The 18,112-nt window shown below is 34.5% G+C and overlaps 2 protein-coding genes across 5 annotated transcripts in view; one reads left to right on the top strand and one right to left on the bottom strand.

Annotated features, from left to right (window-relative positions):
- UNC13C (unc-13 homolog C) overlaps positions 1-18,112 on the top strand; it is a 1,717,543-nt gene that overhangs the window by 777,943 nt on the left and 921,488 nt on the right. The gene's annotated exons all lie outside the window — the stretch shown is intronic.
- WDR72 (WD repeat domain 72) overlaps positions 1-18,112 on the bottom strand; it is a 218,590-nt gene that overhangs the window by 72,348 nt on the left and 128,130 nt on the right. For all 4 annotated transcript variants that reach the window (XM_081513850.1, XM_081513852.1, XM_081513853.1 and 1 more), the window contains exons 15-18: positions 16,081-16,898; positions 13,336-13,427; positions 8,906-8,985; positions 2,701-2,911 (exon numbers count right to left, since the gene is read on the bottom strand). In XM_081513850.1, coding sequence (XP_081369976.1) covers positions 2,701-2,911; positions 8,906-8,985; positions 13,336-13,427; positions 16,081-16,898 — 1,201 coding nt within the window. The remainder of the gene's footprint in view (positions 1-2,700; positions 2,912-8,905; positions 8,986-13,335; positions 13,428-16,080; positions 16,899-18,112) is intronic.

Genomic DNA, 18,112 nt, shown 5'->3' with positions numbered 1-18,112 from the left:
GCAATAACTGTTGCTGTTAATATTATTTTTCCTTATGATCTATTAACATTTTTGTCATATTACCACAGCACTAATAAGCCAAACATACTATACCCAACATAAAAGAAGTTTATGAGTATCTATACAAAAAAAAATCATCTGTTACTTTTGAAATGATTTACAAATAAAAGGCAAGAAATTAAGGAACCAAGAAAGAATAAAAGAAAATAGAAAAACAAACAAAAACAAGTAGGGGGAATGGGAAACTCATAGAGGAAAAATGAGCAAGGACCTGATAAAATTAAACAATATAAACCATTTATCATAAGAATATTTGATAAAATGATATGTTGAAGTCACACTGAGGCTAAGTAAATCTGCCTGTAAAATTTGATGTATAATCATATTTTGTGAATACCACCTACATCATCCTCTAACCTTTGAATCAGGATATCTGAGATAAATAAAATAGCTTTTTAGTTACTTATTTTTAAAAATTCCATCAAGCAATGCAGTGTATACCACTAGTAAAGATCTAAAGCTTTTCCTGTAATTACACTTAGCTCCTCTGAATAGTTTTAAAATTAGTTTTGTTTATTTTTTCCAAAAGGGGAAAAATGGCAATGTTAGTATCCAATATAATGTTGCTTGTAAATTTTCCTCTTCAGTGCTTGTTATTTGCTTCCTATATACTTGCAATTGGAGTTAATATTTTCCTGTAGGGAATATTTCCCAGGACAATATATACTTATTACTTTGTGAAAATATTATATTTATTTTAAATAAAATATTCTAAATTTAATCCACCAATATGTATCAAGTAGTTTTAATATTTTTGTGTTCCAATTCTTATCACAAGCTAATCCTAAATTTTCTAAAGGATCACTCAATAATGACAAAGATAGATAATATTTATTAAGATCCAGATTCTTTAGTCACAGTAAGATTCAGTTCCATAGAATTAATAATTCTCAATAATTCTCAATTATGAAGTTTCACCAGAGGGCCCAATCTGATGAAACTTCAAATAATAAGTAAGCCATGTGATAGCAAAACTCATAAAAATTTCACCTTGATAGGCTGCCATGAATTTCTCAACCAGAAATGAGGCTTATGGGCCAATGGATAAATTAGACACTAGGGATAAGTAACAGAAATGCCATCAAGAGAGAATTAACACATGATGAATGACACTAGCTGCCTTTGGAGAGACATTGCAGGTGTCTCTCCAAATGAATCAAGAACACAAATGTAGTCAGTGAAAATTAATTTAAAAAGGAATTTTTCTACTTCTTGTTTGAAAGGTGTAATACAAATACAATTATGTGACATGAACAAAGAGGAAGGCCTTAAAGTGAGTAAATTTGCCATATAATTAAAGCTAATTTCTTTTTTTTTTTAATTTATTTATTTTAGTTGGGGGCTAATTACTTTACAATATAAAGCTAATTTCTTTACAACAAAAAAAACAAGTGACTTGAAATCACCACTGAGTTTGAACAAATTACTATCTGAATTTACCAGCCTCAGTGACTTTCTTGGTATTAGGAAATATTCCATCTATTTTGATCTTTGGCCTTCTTTGAAAAAAGCCTTTTTCTGCTACATATCCTCTTTCACTGCATAGTGCTCTCTACTCAGGAATCTTATAAAAATAATAATAAGAAATAAATATAATGCATTTTTAAGAACAATACCTATTTTAAGATTTAATATTTTAAATATAACAATATTTCTGAGTCCCAAATAAAATCTCTTTTAAAGAGCTAAAAGAAAGTGAAAGTGAAGTCACTTGGTCGTGTCTGACTCTTTGCGACCCCGTGGACTGTAGCCCACCAGGCTCCTCCGTCCATGGGATTCTCCAGGCAAGAATACTGGAGTGGGTTGCCATTTCCTTCTCCAGGGGATCTTCCCTACCCAGGGATCGAACCCAGGTCTCCCGCATTGCAGGCAGACGCTTTAGCCTCTGAGCCACCAGGGAAGCTAAAAGAAGTATCTAAAAATTTTTAACAATCTGAAACATGTAAACTTGTAACATGTTTTCCTGAGAAATATATATATATATATAATATTATACATTTATTTTTTTCATCAAAAGCTTACTAACAAAGTTGAAAATCAAATTTTTGCTTAATTTTACTATTTTTTAATTTTCATTTTTAAGTCACCAATAACAGGCTAAAAAGTCAGAAAAGATTATACAGCAGAAATTTAGACTCGCTAGTCAAAACCATAAACACTATGATTATAAAGTTCCAGTGATAAAATTTGTTACAGAATGAATCAAGTGGTCCAACTATAAAATAGTTTACTTTTAGTTTCTATTTCATTTCTTATTCCCAGAAAAAAAAAAAATAGCACATGGCTATTATCATGTTATCAAATGGACACAAATTTAGGACCCATTATTATCAGAATATCCTTATAATATATGTCCCATTAAGCTATTATTGTTACTTCTGTTTTCATTTTTACTGTCTTAACTTTAAAACATTTTAATAAAGAACATAAATTTTGTTTTGTAAAATATTTATTAATTATAATATAATTTAGAATTAGAAACTTGACAATTATGAGGAAATTGATAGCAAAATAGGTCAGAAACAGGGCAGTTAGCTTGGCTTTTGCAGAAATGATTTATTGTGAACTCATATTCTCAACATGCTCTGAGGAGCAGAAAAAGTTCTGATGAAAGAGCTTGCCAATAAATTTTGCACTTACTTTGCAGAGGAAAAGTGTCTGTAGTACACTGTAACTCAGTGTACTTCAAGGAGCCTTCCTTGGCCCATTCGATCTTTGGCAGGATCTGCATCATCTCATAGTCACCATTCTTTGCCACAGACTCTGGTTCACTGTTGATTAGTGTCTTTCTTAAAGTCTTCATGTGCTTCTGAACTTCCGCCAAAAGAACAGCTTGTATTGCTTCAGTTACCTGTAAAATTTATTTTTTTAAATGAATTATTTTTAGTGTTCACGAATGCTCGGGGTCTTATATAAACCCCCAAGACTGGAATTTTGATTTGAATGTCTCACATAAATTGTAATGCTGCATTCTACCAGAATTACTATCTGAAACAACTGAAGTGCAGTTACTGGAAACTAGCATCCAAGTCATCATACTGTTCTTTTTTTTTCTTAAAAAAACAAAAAAACCCTCAAGAGATTATAAAAGGAAAATTTAAAGGCATTCTCCATTTTTTCTCATAAAATATTTTCGTTTTCACCAGAAAACAAAATTTGAATATATTACATTGTTCTTAAAGACAAGTTTAGTTTCTGAATGCCTAGCACAATTTAACTTAACACACTTGATTTAAAAAATACAGAAAATTAAAGACAAAACTTTAATAATAAATATCACTAAACTGTGTATATGTGTAAATAGTTTTACATGGCTTAAAACACTGCAAAGCCTACCTTCCAGTTATTGTACATAGCCAGTCAAGAACCACAGTTGAGGGGAGACGGATGGGGGATGTTTATCATGGGGTATCCGGTGGTGATAAAGTAGATTGATATTGTACCTGTCTCCTGAGAACCCAGTGTGCAGGTCAAGAAGCAACAGTTAGAACCGGACATGGAACAACAGACTGGTTCAAAATTGGGAAAGGAATATATATGCCAACGCTATATATTGTCACCCTGCTTATTTAACTTACATGCAGAGTACATCATGTGAAATGCGAGGCTGGATGAATCATAAGCTGGAATCAAGAAATATAAACAATCTCAGATATGCAGATACCACTCTAATGGCAGAAAGCAAAGAGGGACTAAAGAACGTCTTAATGAGGGTCAAAGAGAAGAGTGAAAAAGCAGGCTTAAAACTCAACACTCAAAAAACTAAGGCCATGCCATTCGGTCTCATCTCTCATGGCAAATAGATGGGGAAAAAGTGGAAAACATGACAGATTTTATCTTCTTGGGCTCCAAAATCACAGCAGACAGTGACTGCAGTCATGAAATTAAAAGACACTTGCTCTGTGGAAGGAATGCTATAACAAACTTAGACAGCATATTAAAAAGCAGACGCATCACTTTGCCGACAAAGTCTGTAGAGTCAAAGCTATGGTGTTTCTGGTAGTTGTATACAGATGTGACAGCTGGACCATAAAGAAGGCTGAGTGCTGAAGAATTAATGCTTTCAAACTGTGGTGCTGGAGAAGACTCTTGAGTCCCTTGGACTGCAAGGATATTGATCTAAAAGGAAATCAACACCAAATATTCATTGGAAGGAGTGATGCTGAACCGGAAACTCTAATACTTTGGCCACCTGATGCGAAGAGCTGACTCATTGGAAAAGACCCTGATGCTGGGGATGACTGAAGGCAGGAGGAAAGGGGGGAGACTGAGGATGGGATGGTTGGATAGCATTACTGACTCAATGGACATGAATTTGAGCAAACTCCGGGAGATAGTGAAAGACAGGGAAGCCTGGCGTGGTACAGTCCACGGTGTCACAAAGAGTCAGACATGACTTAGCAACTAAACAGTAACAGCAATCTTGTGAGACCTTTAGGCTCCAGGGACACTCAGAGAATTTATGCTGATGGCAGATGCTCAGTAAACAGCAGGGGCAGAAGAAACTCTATTCTAGAATTTTAAATATGGGGAGCATCCCGAAAGTATCAGAGTAGTATCCTGATCACTGATCATCCCTCTATTCTTGGCCACTCAGATGCTTGGTTAGGTTGTGGCACAAAGGCTCATGAATGATGTGACTTTACTACTGCACACCAGATCTATTAACATTGTAGTACTGCCTGTTACAAGTACATAATCCTTATTCATGCATATTATGTGATGAGATACTCAACACTGTGAAAGCTGTTGCATACCATGAATATAACATAAAATTCTACACATCATGGTACTGCTGACTCATGCTTATTAATATCTACCATATACTGAAACATATATTAACTATTAGCTATGATATCTACTAACATACTATTTTAGATCACAATAAGCAAACCACACTAATCATATAGATATTATGAGGGGACAACCTGTATTAATTATTCATGGGTAATTTTACATCATAGAATTTATGTCATTTTAATTTTATCACACATTTTATTTGATAGCACTGCCTCCAAGATATGAATGGTGTGGTATAGAGAGAAAGAGATCTCAATCTGAAATGAGAAGGTCCAAGTTTCTGATCTGACTATGACAGTTATTACAAATGCAACTTTTGACAAGTTATGTACTTCTCTGGGACTTTAGGGGACATATGTATACCTATGGCTGATTCATCTTGCTATTTGGCAGAAAACAACAACATTCTGTAAAGCAATTATCCTTCAGTTAAAAAACCAAACAAAAACAAAAACAACAATATGTGATGCTGAGAGAGGCTAAGATGAGAGCTTTCAATCACAGAAAGCTGTATGGAACTTACTTCTGTTTCTACATATAAAAATTAGGAAGATATTGGAGGATATCCTCGTACCTGTAGTACATCCAGACTATGGTCTGTCCCTCAGAATGGGTGGATTGGCCATATGCTCCCATAGGATTATGGATGCTCTCTCACGACTGTGATTGACTGTGATTTAGCATGTCCTCTATCTACCAGATATAATATTCTATAACAACCTGGGTCAATATTCTTTCTTAAAAATATACAGAGATTTATGGAACTTCAGTTAATATGTCTAATTATTAGATTGACCATATTTTGTAATTGCTAAATTTTGAAACTTTTTTAACATATATGTCACTATAAATATGTACTGCAGGAATAATTAGTACGAATATCATTAAGAAACAAGATGAAGTAGAAACATCAGGATAAAACATACTTACTGTGATGAGTAGGACAATCAGAGCCACAGAACTTAAAAGTGAATACATAATGGCACATAGTCAGTTGGAAGCAAACTCAAAATATACATTTTGTGTTCAGTGTGAGATCAATACTCAGAGATATGGTACAATTTATATAAGCATATAATAATGCTATAGTATCTGTTATACACTGAACACTAAAATCTTGCAAATAGAGTTGAAATAGATTGTGTTCTTTAAAAAATACATGATAGAAGGAAAAATTTAATGATAGTTTCTGACTATCAATACTTAAAGTCTCTCTAGCATGTAAATATAGTAGATAAATTTTGTAGATAGGTAGTATACGTAGAATTTTTCCCAACAAATATAAAATCTATAGATATTATATAACTTTGTAATGATAATAATGAACTGTGTAATTGAAAGCACAATGCAATAAAGCTATCTCCCAAATGCATATATAGTTTTTCCTGAAAAGACAGATATATGAAGCATTACAATTTATAAAAGAATGTGCAGATTTAAAATGAAGTTTGAAAATCCATTGACTGGGAAAAGAGAGCCACATCTGGATCATATACGTATTAGCTGGAAGTATTACTGTGCCATAGCAAGCTAAATTTTTTTTAATGGTTTTCTGCTAACACCTTGAAACAGCGAAGTATTGTAAAGTAGTACAGAGCATTATGAAGACTCATAAGAGCCCCTGTGGCCTGCGTGTGGTTTCAATGTCCAGACTTTCTGGTATAAAAGCATTTTCCCAACACTCAGACTCACACTAGCCTTTCATGTCTTTTCATCATCTCCTTGAAAAAACAATACTTCTCTCTGGTGGCCTGGATTTCATGGTTTCAACTACCAGTGTTAGATTATAAAATCCAAAGAACTTTAGTGTTGCTTCAGAAATATGCAAGTCAGCAGCCCCAAAACTCGCTGTTGCTTCTCCAGCATTTATTTCTATGTTGGGTATATTTCATGTGTGAGAAACAAAAGAGACAATCTGCAAACTCTTTCATCTGCAAAATTAGCTCATCCTTACTTATTTCCTTAAAAATACCCCCCTTCAATTTCTGAAGTAGGATTTTGCTCTGTTTTACAAAATCATTACCATTGCCAGTGTTCTTAAAATACATTAAAAAGCAGATTCAAATTAACATGTTTAACTGCTTAAATGAACACCTTTATAAGGAATTTGAGGATTGGTTATTGAAGCATTTATATGGATATTTGCAACAGCCTCTGTTTTTCCTGAAGGACCCAGGAATTCTCATTTCTATAGCATCTATCCTGTGCTCAGATGCTCAGTCATGTCTGACTCTTTGCGACTCCATGGACTGTAGCCTTCCAGGCCCCTCTGTCCATGGGATTTCCCAGGCAATAATACTGGAGTGGGTCACTATTTTCTTCTCCAGGGGATCTTCCCAACCCAGAGATCGAACCTGCATCTCTTAAATTTCCTACATTGACAGGTGGATTCTTTACCACTAGCGCCACCTGGGAAGCCCCATTTCTACTTTACACATGAGGAAAATAAATAATCAACAAGTTAAACTTATCTTCCAGAATCATTTATCAGGTTAGTGGCAGAAATGAGAGAACTTTGAAGCTTAAACTTCATACAGAGTGAGTAATAAATGCTCTGCTGTCCTGCTGCCAGCATTTTAACAAGGTCATAGAATCATAGAACCTTAAGGTCCATTAGTCCAAATATGTCCAAACTACATTAAAATTTATCTGAAGGTCAAACGGACAACTACAAAAGATCTTTAATTGGAGCAATTCAGAATAAATGTTCTGCTGAATTCTTTTTTCCCTAAGAATTTTTTTCTCCACTGAGAAATTCTTTGGCTACTGGGGGAAAAAAAAAATCCCACCTTTAATAGAGACTCTTTCAGGGTGATAGCAAATCTGCCGGTAAAGTCAACATATACTGATGTTTATTTGATTAACACAGAGGCTTTTTCATAGCTATTCAGACATTCACTAAATATTTATTGACTGGCTTCTGCCACTTCTGCTTTTCTGTGCATTAGTGAAAAGAGTGAGTGAGACAGGCAAAGTCCCTGCTCTCAGTAAGCTTCTGTAACAGTGAAAAGACAGAAAATAAGCAAGCAAAAAACAAATGGTAAAATCTCCATTAAAAGTAAGCCTAACAAAGAAAATAAAAATAGATACTGTGACAGTGACTGGAGCATGGGGAGAGACAGGGTACAAGACAATATTAGATGGAATGATCAGGGAAGACTTCTCTGAGGAATTGGCTTTTAAACAAAGATCCAAATGATGAATGGGAAAAAAAGAGAATTCCAGTCTGAGAGAACAGTAAGGTCCTGAGGTGGAAATGAGCTTCGTGAGTTCTGGATATAATAAGCAGATCAGTGTGGCTAGTGAGGACCGGGGACAATGATGAGGAAAGAGGTTAGGCTAGGGGCAAATCATGTAGGCCATGGTTTTAATGACCATCCCAACTGTGTTATTTGGTTTCCTGGTATCAACCCCCACAATCTGTCCTGAATCGACTTTCTCTGTTTTCCTGTAACCAAAAATAACCATTTGTAATTGGCGTTATTGCTATGCTTGTCTTGCAAATGTGACATTTATTTAGCCCATGAAGAATAAAGTTCCAGTTAATATTCATCTAATCAATGCACAGATATTTATTGTATGATGTACAAAGCTATCCACACATACACAAACAATCCTTGAAATAAGAAAAAGACTTAAATTGGACATTGAGTAAGTGAGGTCTCTAAATCAGCTCACAAATGAAAAGGATAGAAAAATGATCTCTAATCATACCTATCAAATTCATAAGCCTAGGGACCTTTCTATGTAATATTGAAATCAAATAATAAACATCTGCCTCAGTGGGCACTTTGTTACCTATAACACCATAAACATCTCTTCATCAGCCCCCTATATTCATGCCCCCTAACTTGGTGCATCCTTGCATGTTCTTTTCCACTTTTCCCTCATTATTGGTCTCTGTATCAGTCCTATTAAATGAAATACCTTGGAAGAAAACACAAGAGTACCTACTTACGTATATTCTCAGGTAGAGGGGAATATGAAGGAAATGTAGCAGCAAAGAACTCTTCCAATAACTTTAAGAAATGAACTGTTATCATACCTGAACAGACTGGTCTCTCCAACAGGAGATTAGCTTCAAAAGTGAAACATCAGCTTCAGGTAGATGAGATTCACTCTTACCTAAAAATATGTAGAACACATTTGTATCTTGAGAGTATTAAACATGGATGCAGCCCAATGATCTTCAACCCTGACTGCACATTGAAATCACTTGGGAGCCTTTTTTCCCCCCACAAAAATCAATCTTCCAGTTATGCTGGTCTAATAGCTGCCAGGGTGAGAATGAGGCAGGCATTAATACTTTTTAAAAGTACCTTAGATGATTTTCATATATAGCCAGAGTCAAGAAACATTAATTAACATATATGTATTTCTAATAATTATTCTCATACACATTCACATCAAATCAAACTCATCTTTATACCTTAAACCCATTTCTGTACCTTTTTGCCAACAAAATGCAATGACTAACGTTTCCCTCAAAACAGATTACTGAATTTCACAACTCTTTCCTCATACAAGTGGTTCCTGAAATTCTACCTGGCCATGAATCAGTATCTATCACACAGAAAACCCTATAAAAAACTTCCTTTGATTTGTCCTTACCTAGCTATACTACTCTGATCAATAGGTATAGCACTTATGTTTTAATTTGACTCATTTTGTTATGTATCGTTTCTTTTAAATTTGCCCTCTTGAATGTCCTTTCTATCTATTTGCCCTAATGTTCAGCATGAAATTTTAAGGGTGAGCTATGGCTTAGTTTATTTAAATTGATCCATAGAGTGTCCAACAGTTCCCTACACAAAAAAGCACTTAATAAGTGCCTTTTCATTAATTGAAAATGGACATATTATCATCCAAATGAAAAAATCAATGAATTAAGGCTTTCTGATGGCTAAAGTATATTATCTAGGTGCCAGATCCAGGAGTGAGATAAGGAAGAGTGATGCAATCCTGCACTGGAGGGAAAATTGCTGTAATTGTCTATTTAAATTAATGTATTAATGTATGTTTGAAATCCTGGATCAACTATTTAAATTAGTTTTAGTCTAAGATGCTTTTCATTGAATTACCATTTTATATATTAATATATATGTATGTGTGTGTGTGTGTATATCTCACATTAGTGGGCAAGGGAGATTAATAGAAGGTATTGATATAATGTAAACTGGGAACATAAACGAAATATTTAAGAAACTTCTGACTCATTATTAATATCATTTTTTCCTATGGAACCTATGCTATAAATTGGAAATGGCCAAGAACAGTATATAAAACATGTGAGTATGACAGAGCACTATGAGTTTGAAGTTGTAGCTTCCATTTCTTTATGAGCAGGTAAAGGAGCATATTCTTTTTATCTATTTCCTTTCTCCCTCTTTCATTTGGTTGAAATTGTGATTGCACCATCAAAGCTAAGTATTGGTCTCAACTGTAACTACTTACTGGCATCTTGGGGTACTTCATAGCGCACTTTAATGTGATGTTAAAATTTTAATATGAGATGGAAATGAGAGCCAACTTTTCTTGGCAATGTCAATGAGTTAAAGAATTAATTATAACTTCAGGGGAAAGATAAAAAGAAAACATCTCAGGCTTACCAATACTACTTAGCCATCATTTCTGATGATGGAAGTGGGTATTGGTTCCTGTCAGTCCTTCAGAATGAGCACCTCAGAGTACTATTTTATTCCTCAGGCTTGGACTTTATAGAATTAATAGCATGAAGTGAATCTCTCCTTTCTTTAACCTTCCATCTACCAATTATTAAAACATAAAACCATGTTTCCTTTGTACCTAACTTAATTTTAAAGGCTATAAATGCCACCTCTCAACATCAGGCCGATTGTTTGGTAATAACCCTAGTTGCTCAGGCTGCTTTAGTTGGGACAATCATAGGAAAAGTTGAGGCCTCCTTGGTTCTGGTTAGCAAATACCTGGGTCTCTGCAGAAGCCACTTACTGTTTTTGTTTTGTTGCTAAGCCATGTCTGACTCTTTTGCGGCCCTATGGACTGTAACCCACCAGGCTCACATGTCCATGGGATTCTCCAGGCAAGAATACTGGAGCAGGTTGCCATTTCCTTCTCCAGAGGATCTTCCCAACCAGGGATTGAACCCACATCTCCTGCATTGGCAGACGAGTTATTTACCACTAAGCCACTAGGGAAGCCCAGAAACCACTTATATTATACCTTAAATTCTAATCTCTCTCCCAGCGTTTATAAAAAATAAAAATTAGAGTAAATAACCCTAATAATGACTATTACTTCAGGTGAAGACAGGCAGTCCACACTAGGTCCTGTAGAGGAAACATAACTTATAATCATAAATGTAAGAAATGGCCTGACATAGAAAGAGCAAGGAAGTTGGAATTAGATGGAGATGGACTGGAATCCTAGTCCTTCAGCTTGTTAGCTGGTTGACTATGAATGAATCATCTAACTTCTCTGATCCCCAATTTCCCTAAGGATTAAACAGAGATAGATCCTCCTCTTGTGCAGTGTTATTTCTATATTAGTTGAGACAATACATGTAAAGTTTGTGGACTTAATTATTTGGACATACTAGCGGCTTAATAATTGGAGACTATTAATAAACTCTCACTTTAAAATATTCTGAATGAATATTCTATTCAAAAGCCCTGAGAGGGCCACTGTGCAACTGTTAATCAGGTCATCCCAATGTATTAATCATATGCTGCACAACTTTGGAAGTAAAAAGCACATCAAATCTGGAATCTTATTCCTATTTTCCAAATTCAGTAACTATGGCTCTTAAAGGAGTAGAAGATACACTTAAAGCTACATAAGTATTAAGTAGCAGAACTGCATCTAGAACCTCAGTGGTTTATCTCCAAAACCATTGTTCTATTTTTTATTTATCCTCAATCGAAAAGTATTTGCTTAATTCCTTGCAAGCATTGTTCTGGGAACTTGGGGAACAGCAGTGAATAAAGCATTATTTAATAACCTCCCTGGAGCTTACATTTGAGTGGCAGGAGGTAGGTGGCAAATGAAAAAATGATATACAGCATGTCAGATATTGAAAAGGATTATGATCGAACAGGGAAAGGGGTAGAGTGTGCTAGGGAGAATGGAGGGTGCCTGCATTGATAAGATGGCATTTGAGGATGAATTGAAGGATAGAGGATAGAGGTGGGGAACAGCAGGTTGACTCATGTGGAATCTGGAGAAAGGGCCTGCCAGGCGGAGGGAACACTCAGTGCAAAGACCTTAAACCCTGCCTGAATGTTCTGGTAAGAGTTAAAAAGGGCAACCTAGCTGGAAGTAGTGAAGCTGGGGATGAATACAAAGAGATGAGGTCAGATGGGGGCGTGCGTATGTGAAGACATAGGTAGAGCAGCCAGGTTATACAGGGCCTCATGAGCTATGGTAAGGACTGTAGCTTTTATTCAGAGTGAAACAGAAGCCACTGAAAAGTGTTAAGTAGTAGCATGAGGGCTTCCATAGTGACTCAGACAATGAAGAATCCACCTGCAATGCAGATAGACCTGGGTTTGATCCCTGGTTCGGAAAGATCTCCTGGAAAAAGGAATGACTACCCATTCCAGTATTCTTGCCTGGAGAATCCAATGGACAGAGGAGCCTGGCAGGCTTAGTCCATGTGGTCACAAAGAGTCAGACATGACTGAGCAACTAACACATATGAGGTTCTGACTTAGTTTCAAATAGATCATTCTGGATATTTGGTTGGGAATAGAGTGCAGGAGTCAAGAATAGCAGCAGAGGGTAGCTAGGAGCCTTCTGTATCCAGGCAAGAAGGGATGAAGTCTCACACCAGGCATTTGACAGAATAGGTGGAGAGAAGCTGTCAGAATCTGGGATATGTTCTGAAGATAGAACCAACATGATTACTAAAAGTTTGAATGTGGAGTATGAGAAAAAGGAGAAAGTCAAAATGGCATTAAAGTTCTTGGCCTGAATAATTGGAAGGATAGATTTGCCATTTACTGAGATGTCAAAAAATTGGATACGGAGGTTTGGGAGATGAATTAGCCATTTGAGATCAAAACAAAATCTTAACACCAAGATTGTTACCCAGAAAAATTCAAAGACAACCTTCTGAAATAGCTGTAAAACTGTAAAGCTGTAAAACTACTTAATATAATACTTATGTGGTAATAAAGATATTGATATAGTAAGCTTTCTCATAAATCATATGGGACCATTATTTAATATTAAATGTTTCCTTGCTGGAAAGTTTCAGACTTTTAGGTATTTCACAGATCATTTGAAAAATCTATTACATCTTATAAGATATTTGTTTTAACAATGAGATTTCATATATTTTAAATATAGACAGAATATAAAACTATAACCATGTGAAACATAGACTAAATCAAACAGTAAACATGCAGTCTTTTCATTCTAAACTGTAGTATGCTATCCAGCTATGGCACTTTTATTTCATAGAAAAAAATTAGACTGTATCTGTAACTACTTTACCATTTCGTAAATAACCGTAGAAGCTTGAAATATTCAGAATATCATTTCCAGGACTTTTCATCTTATTATGCACAGACTCGATTTTGAAAGCACTGTTGAGGAAAAATTTAAAAGATATTGTTAAAGTTGTATAAAAATATTTTGAGAAATAAATTGAAGATATGACTGCATGACCACTTTAACAAATTTGGGAATTGAACACATTATTTTTAGCAATGTCTTTGACATTATTCTCTTTGGTGAATCTTATTTCCCCACTTTGACTTACCTAAAACGCTAATCTCAATTGAATTGTGAATCTTGGTTTATTCAGAATTATGTTGTGATCCACTTTTACTGGAAGGCCATTGCTACTTTAAGTCATGTGATTTGTGGCTAATGCAATAAATTTTTGAATCCTAATATGTTCATATCTGCCAAAGAATTATCCCCGGATACTATCAGGACTTGATGAAGGCAGCCTTTACCCTAGTTCAGTGATTCAATGGGGGAAAATTTCAGATACTATCCAGGCATATTCTCAAAGGCAAATAGCTCTTTGCTTAAAATTTAGTTATATCATCCACTTCAGTTGTTAAGCATGCAAAGATTTCTTCACATTCCTGACCACAATGAAATGTGAGCAAAATGGCCACATTTATTGAAAAGATCTAGTGTGACAAATTCAATACACAGTATTTTGATTTCCTTAAATATGACACATAGTCCCCCAAAGCAGATCAAATCTAATGTGGCTTATTTAGGGAAGCAGTCTCTAATCCTGACACCTCCATTCAATAATTTATTTTAATGAAGAATTTTGTAAAGAATTAACTAACATGTGGCAAAGATTTTCGGGCCTTTTAATGGATAGCATGCTGAGAGCCCTTAATCTCCCCTGAAGGGCTCTAGGCACATCCTCCGCATCCTGCATTCAGCATCAGGAACAAACTCAGAATGAAAACCTCTAGTGATAGTAACTAAGCCCTCATCTGCTCTGTCTGGTCATGATTAGGCTAACAAATAGAATTTGATTTAGAATTGAAGAAATCTTAACCATCACCTATCCTATTCACCTTATTTTGTAAATGAGGAAAGCAAGGCCCAAAGGGGCTAAGTGACCAGTCCAAAGCCACACTACTTTAACAACAAAAATGGGATTTGTTCTCAGGTCTTTAGAATCAGCTGACTGTAATTTTTTTTATCATACATTAGGTGTTATTTAATTTTCTTATTAATAGAACGAAAGGTGAAAGAAGCCTAACTAAAATTAAAATACACATATTTTATATATATATATATATATAAGTTATAAACATGAAGTTATATATTATGTATAAATATATTATAATGAACAGAAGAAAAAAATAGAGGAAATTTAAGTATAGGAATCATGGAAATTTACCAGTCTCTATTTTCTCATTATTATGGCCACCAAACAGAAAATGGAAAAACCCTATTGTATAGAAGCATTGAAATGGAAGGAAGCTTAACACTGAATCTATATAATCCATATGGACTTGCTACCAGACTGTAGGTTCACTGAAGGTAAGAAGTCTATTATATAGTACCTGGCACAGATTTGTCGAACTCTTACCAAAGAATAGAAATGTCAAGGACCGTTTACTACCATGTAATGAGCAGTTCAAACAGTACATCTTCTCCAAAAGCTTTCCAATGGTTTCATCTCACACTAATTATTCTCCTTCCTCTGATCATCTGCAATACTTCCTTATACTACAAATGTTTCTCCTTGTTCTTTTAAGTGTTTTCTACTTACTTCATATGCATTATCTTCATCATTTGAAAGAGTTCCTACCCAAATAAAAAATTTATTTATGTTTCCTCTGTAAGCTAGTGATAGGGACATATTCATTAAGCACTTGGTGAGTCAAATAAAATCTTCTAACATCAGACTATGAAAAACTATATTGAATTTTAGCAGTGGGAGAAGGTAAATACAGAGTCACAGTTAGCAGTCAGGCTCTGGAATTAGACTGACGCCCAGCCTCAAATCAGCTTGCAAGGCTCTGAATTAATCTTGAGGTTGGTACTTTCTCTTCGTAAGTCTCAATATCCTATGTATACATTAAGCAAAGTAATTGCACCTATACCCTAGCTTTGCTGTGCACATGGAATGAAATCATGTGGCCATTGCAAGGGCTTACATGGTGACTAGTAGATATTAAACACCCCCAAAATAAGAGCTATTATTACTAAACCATACTTTCTATAAATTAATTGATGATAACCTCTTCTATATTAACATGCCAAAGTATAAATTAAATGGTGGGATTTGAGGTATGATATTTTCAAATTTTTCCTTTCCTAATGATATATGAAATATATCACCAGAGGCATTTACTTTAATACTTTTTGTTTATAGTTAATTCACAGCAAGTATAACGGATTTCAAATGTCTGTGAATCTATCTACCTATCTATTGAACCATTCAGCATCCAGTACTGTGAATTTTCTGGCACATATTATGAGAGTAATGGATATTTGCAGGATGAATAAATTTTAAAATATACATATTTATTGCCCCAATTTTTTACCAATCTCAAAGAATTAAATGGAAGATTTTCTTAAATGTGTTTTGAGCTAAAAGAGATGTTGCTTATTTACTCTTCAATTAAAGGAAGGAAGGAAAGAAGGAAGAGAGAAAAGGAGAAATGAGGAAGGTTAGAGAGCTAAATTTAACAAATAATAATAATTGTTTAATATCCTAAATAAGAAAAGTCAAAATCTCTAGGTATGTCTTACCTGTCCATTCCATATGCCAGTTCTAAGGGCGTGTTAACTAACTTGTTAACTAAAAATAGTTTGCTCAATAAATAAACTATAGTGTTTGACTCTTGCAAAGAATCAGAATTATTTTCCAGTCCTTTTGGCATCCCAGAATGATTTGGAAAAGTGGAAGCATATTTATCTGACAAGTCCAAAACTTTTCTAGAAAATAAATTCACTTTTGAATAGTCTTTTTTCATTTCAGTATTGTATAAATCCCAACCTGGCAGCATCAGTGAGAAGTGATCTTCATTTGCAGCAAGTCCTAAAGAAACAGGACCCTGAAGCTTTAAAATATTGAGATGCTTAATGCAGAGATTATCTAATTCTTTATCCACTCCCCATGGCAAAAGGCAAGATAGGAGCAATTTAGCTGTGTCTATTGTGAGGTTGGCATCGACATTTCTTGATTGCTTAGGGTGCATCTTTTTGAAGCTCTTTATTTTCTTCTGCTTTTTAATGCCATCATTTTCTTCTGATAATCTGATGGTGTTATCTCCTTGGGCTGGGCTTTCACCAACAGGCTTGGTGTGTACCTCCATAGAGAGAGGGCCACAGACAGTTTTATTTCTTTTCAGTGTCAGTGTTGTCTTCTCTACTGTACTTTTGGCTCTTCTCAGAATCTCACTGCAGTAGAATGAATTGGAAGGGTCAACATCACAGATTGGAGTCGGCAGCAAAAGTTCAACGAGGCTTTCCAGATCAAAAAGAAGTATATGAAAGCCAATGTTACTCCATTTTGTCTTCACAAGCAAGACATTAAAAGGTCCCGAGAAAGACTTTGCATCAGCAACCTGAGGGAGATTTTACAAATGTATGTGTGAAAGTTCTTATTTTTAAGTGATTTTATTAAAGTTCCCATGATATTAAAATGGCATAAAAAGAAATTATTAAGTAGCAGTACAACTAAAGGCAAGTCATCTCAGTTTTTTGTCTTAGCTATAAAAATTCCCCTCGAAAATAACATTCTATATTCTAATTATCTTGAAAACTTCTATTTTTCTAAAACTTATTTTTTCCTCTGAAGAAATATGAATTAAGCCTAAAGAGTAAGATGGCATCAGATTAACTTCCTTTCAGATACACTTATGTATCTTCTTATCACTGTAGCCATGAAAACATACAAAAGGGGAAAAGTGGGTATAAAAATTAAGGAGCAGAAAAGTTAGAACATTTGCAAGAACTGAGGAAGTCTTTTAAAAAAAATGGTTTCTCCAAATTTGTTTATAATATTTAATAATTATAAGTAATCTAAAATGTTAACTAGTATCAATTGTTTCTTTAATCTTAAAGATTTGCTTTGTGGACTTGCACTTGTACTTTCTCTGAGATGATTTTGCCCTAAATATTGGCACAGTGGGCTCCCACAATTCAGTTTTGTTCCAGCTCATTTAAGAGGTCTTCCTTGAGTACCCCGTGTCTCTATCCTCTTCCTTGCATTTTTTCCTTCATAGTACTAATTATTGCCTTATATGAAATACTTGTTTACTGTCTATTTTCCCAAATATCATTCAGCTTCCACACTTGCAGAAGATTTGTGCATCCCTTTAATCCCAATGCCAATAAAATAATGCCACTATACCCTATTATTAAGGGCTTGGTAAATGTTTGCTGAATAAACCATGAACAATGAAATCAAATATTTTTAAATGTGGTGTACAAATATATTTATTGGGGAAAATGTGTTCTATTGGGCAGAAAAAAATCTTTTTTGTTAAACCATGTGTGTACAGATATATAGATAGTTTTAAAGATTGCTATAATACATAAATATATAAATATATGTATATATTAATATAAACATATATGTGTATATAGCCACAAGGAACAGGGATAGTTACCAAAATGTTGACAACAGTTAATTGGGAAGAGGGGGTTAAAATGATGTTTATTTATACTTTAGGGGTTTTGTTTTTCTGGTTTAGTTTTTTGAAATTTTTGTAGTGACTATATATTTAATTTAAAAATATAAAAAAGAAAATTTTAAAAACCATTAAAATTTTTTAAA

This window comes from Giraffa tippelskirchi, chromosome 7, assembly GCF_054371585.1.
Source record: "Giraffa tippelskirchi isolate mGirTip1 chromosome 7, T2T-mGirTip1v1.2.pri, whole genome shotgun sequence".
Classification (NCBI taxonomy): domain Eukaryota; kingdom Metazoa; phylum Chordata; class Mammalia; order Artiodactyla; family Giraffidae; genus Giraffa; species Giraffa tippelskirchi.
The sequence above is the reverse complement of the archived record's forward strand: the minus strand, read 5'-3'. Positions and strand labels throughout refer to the sequence as shown.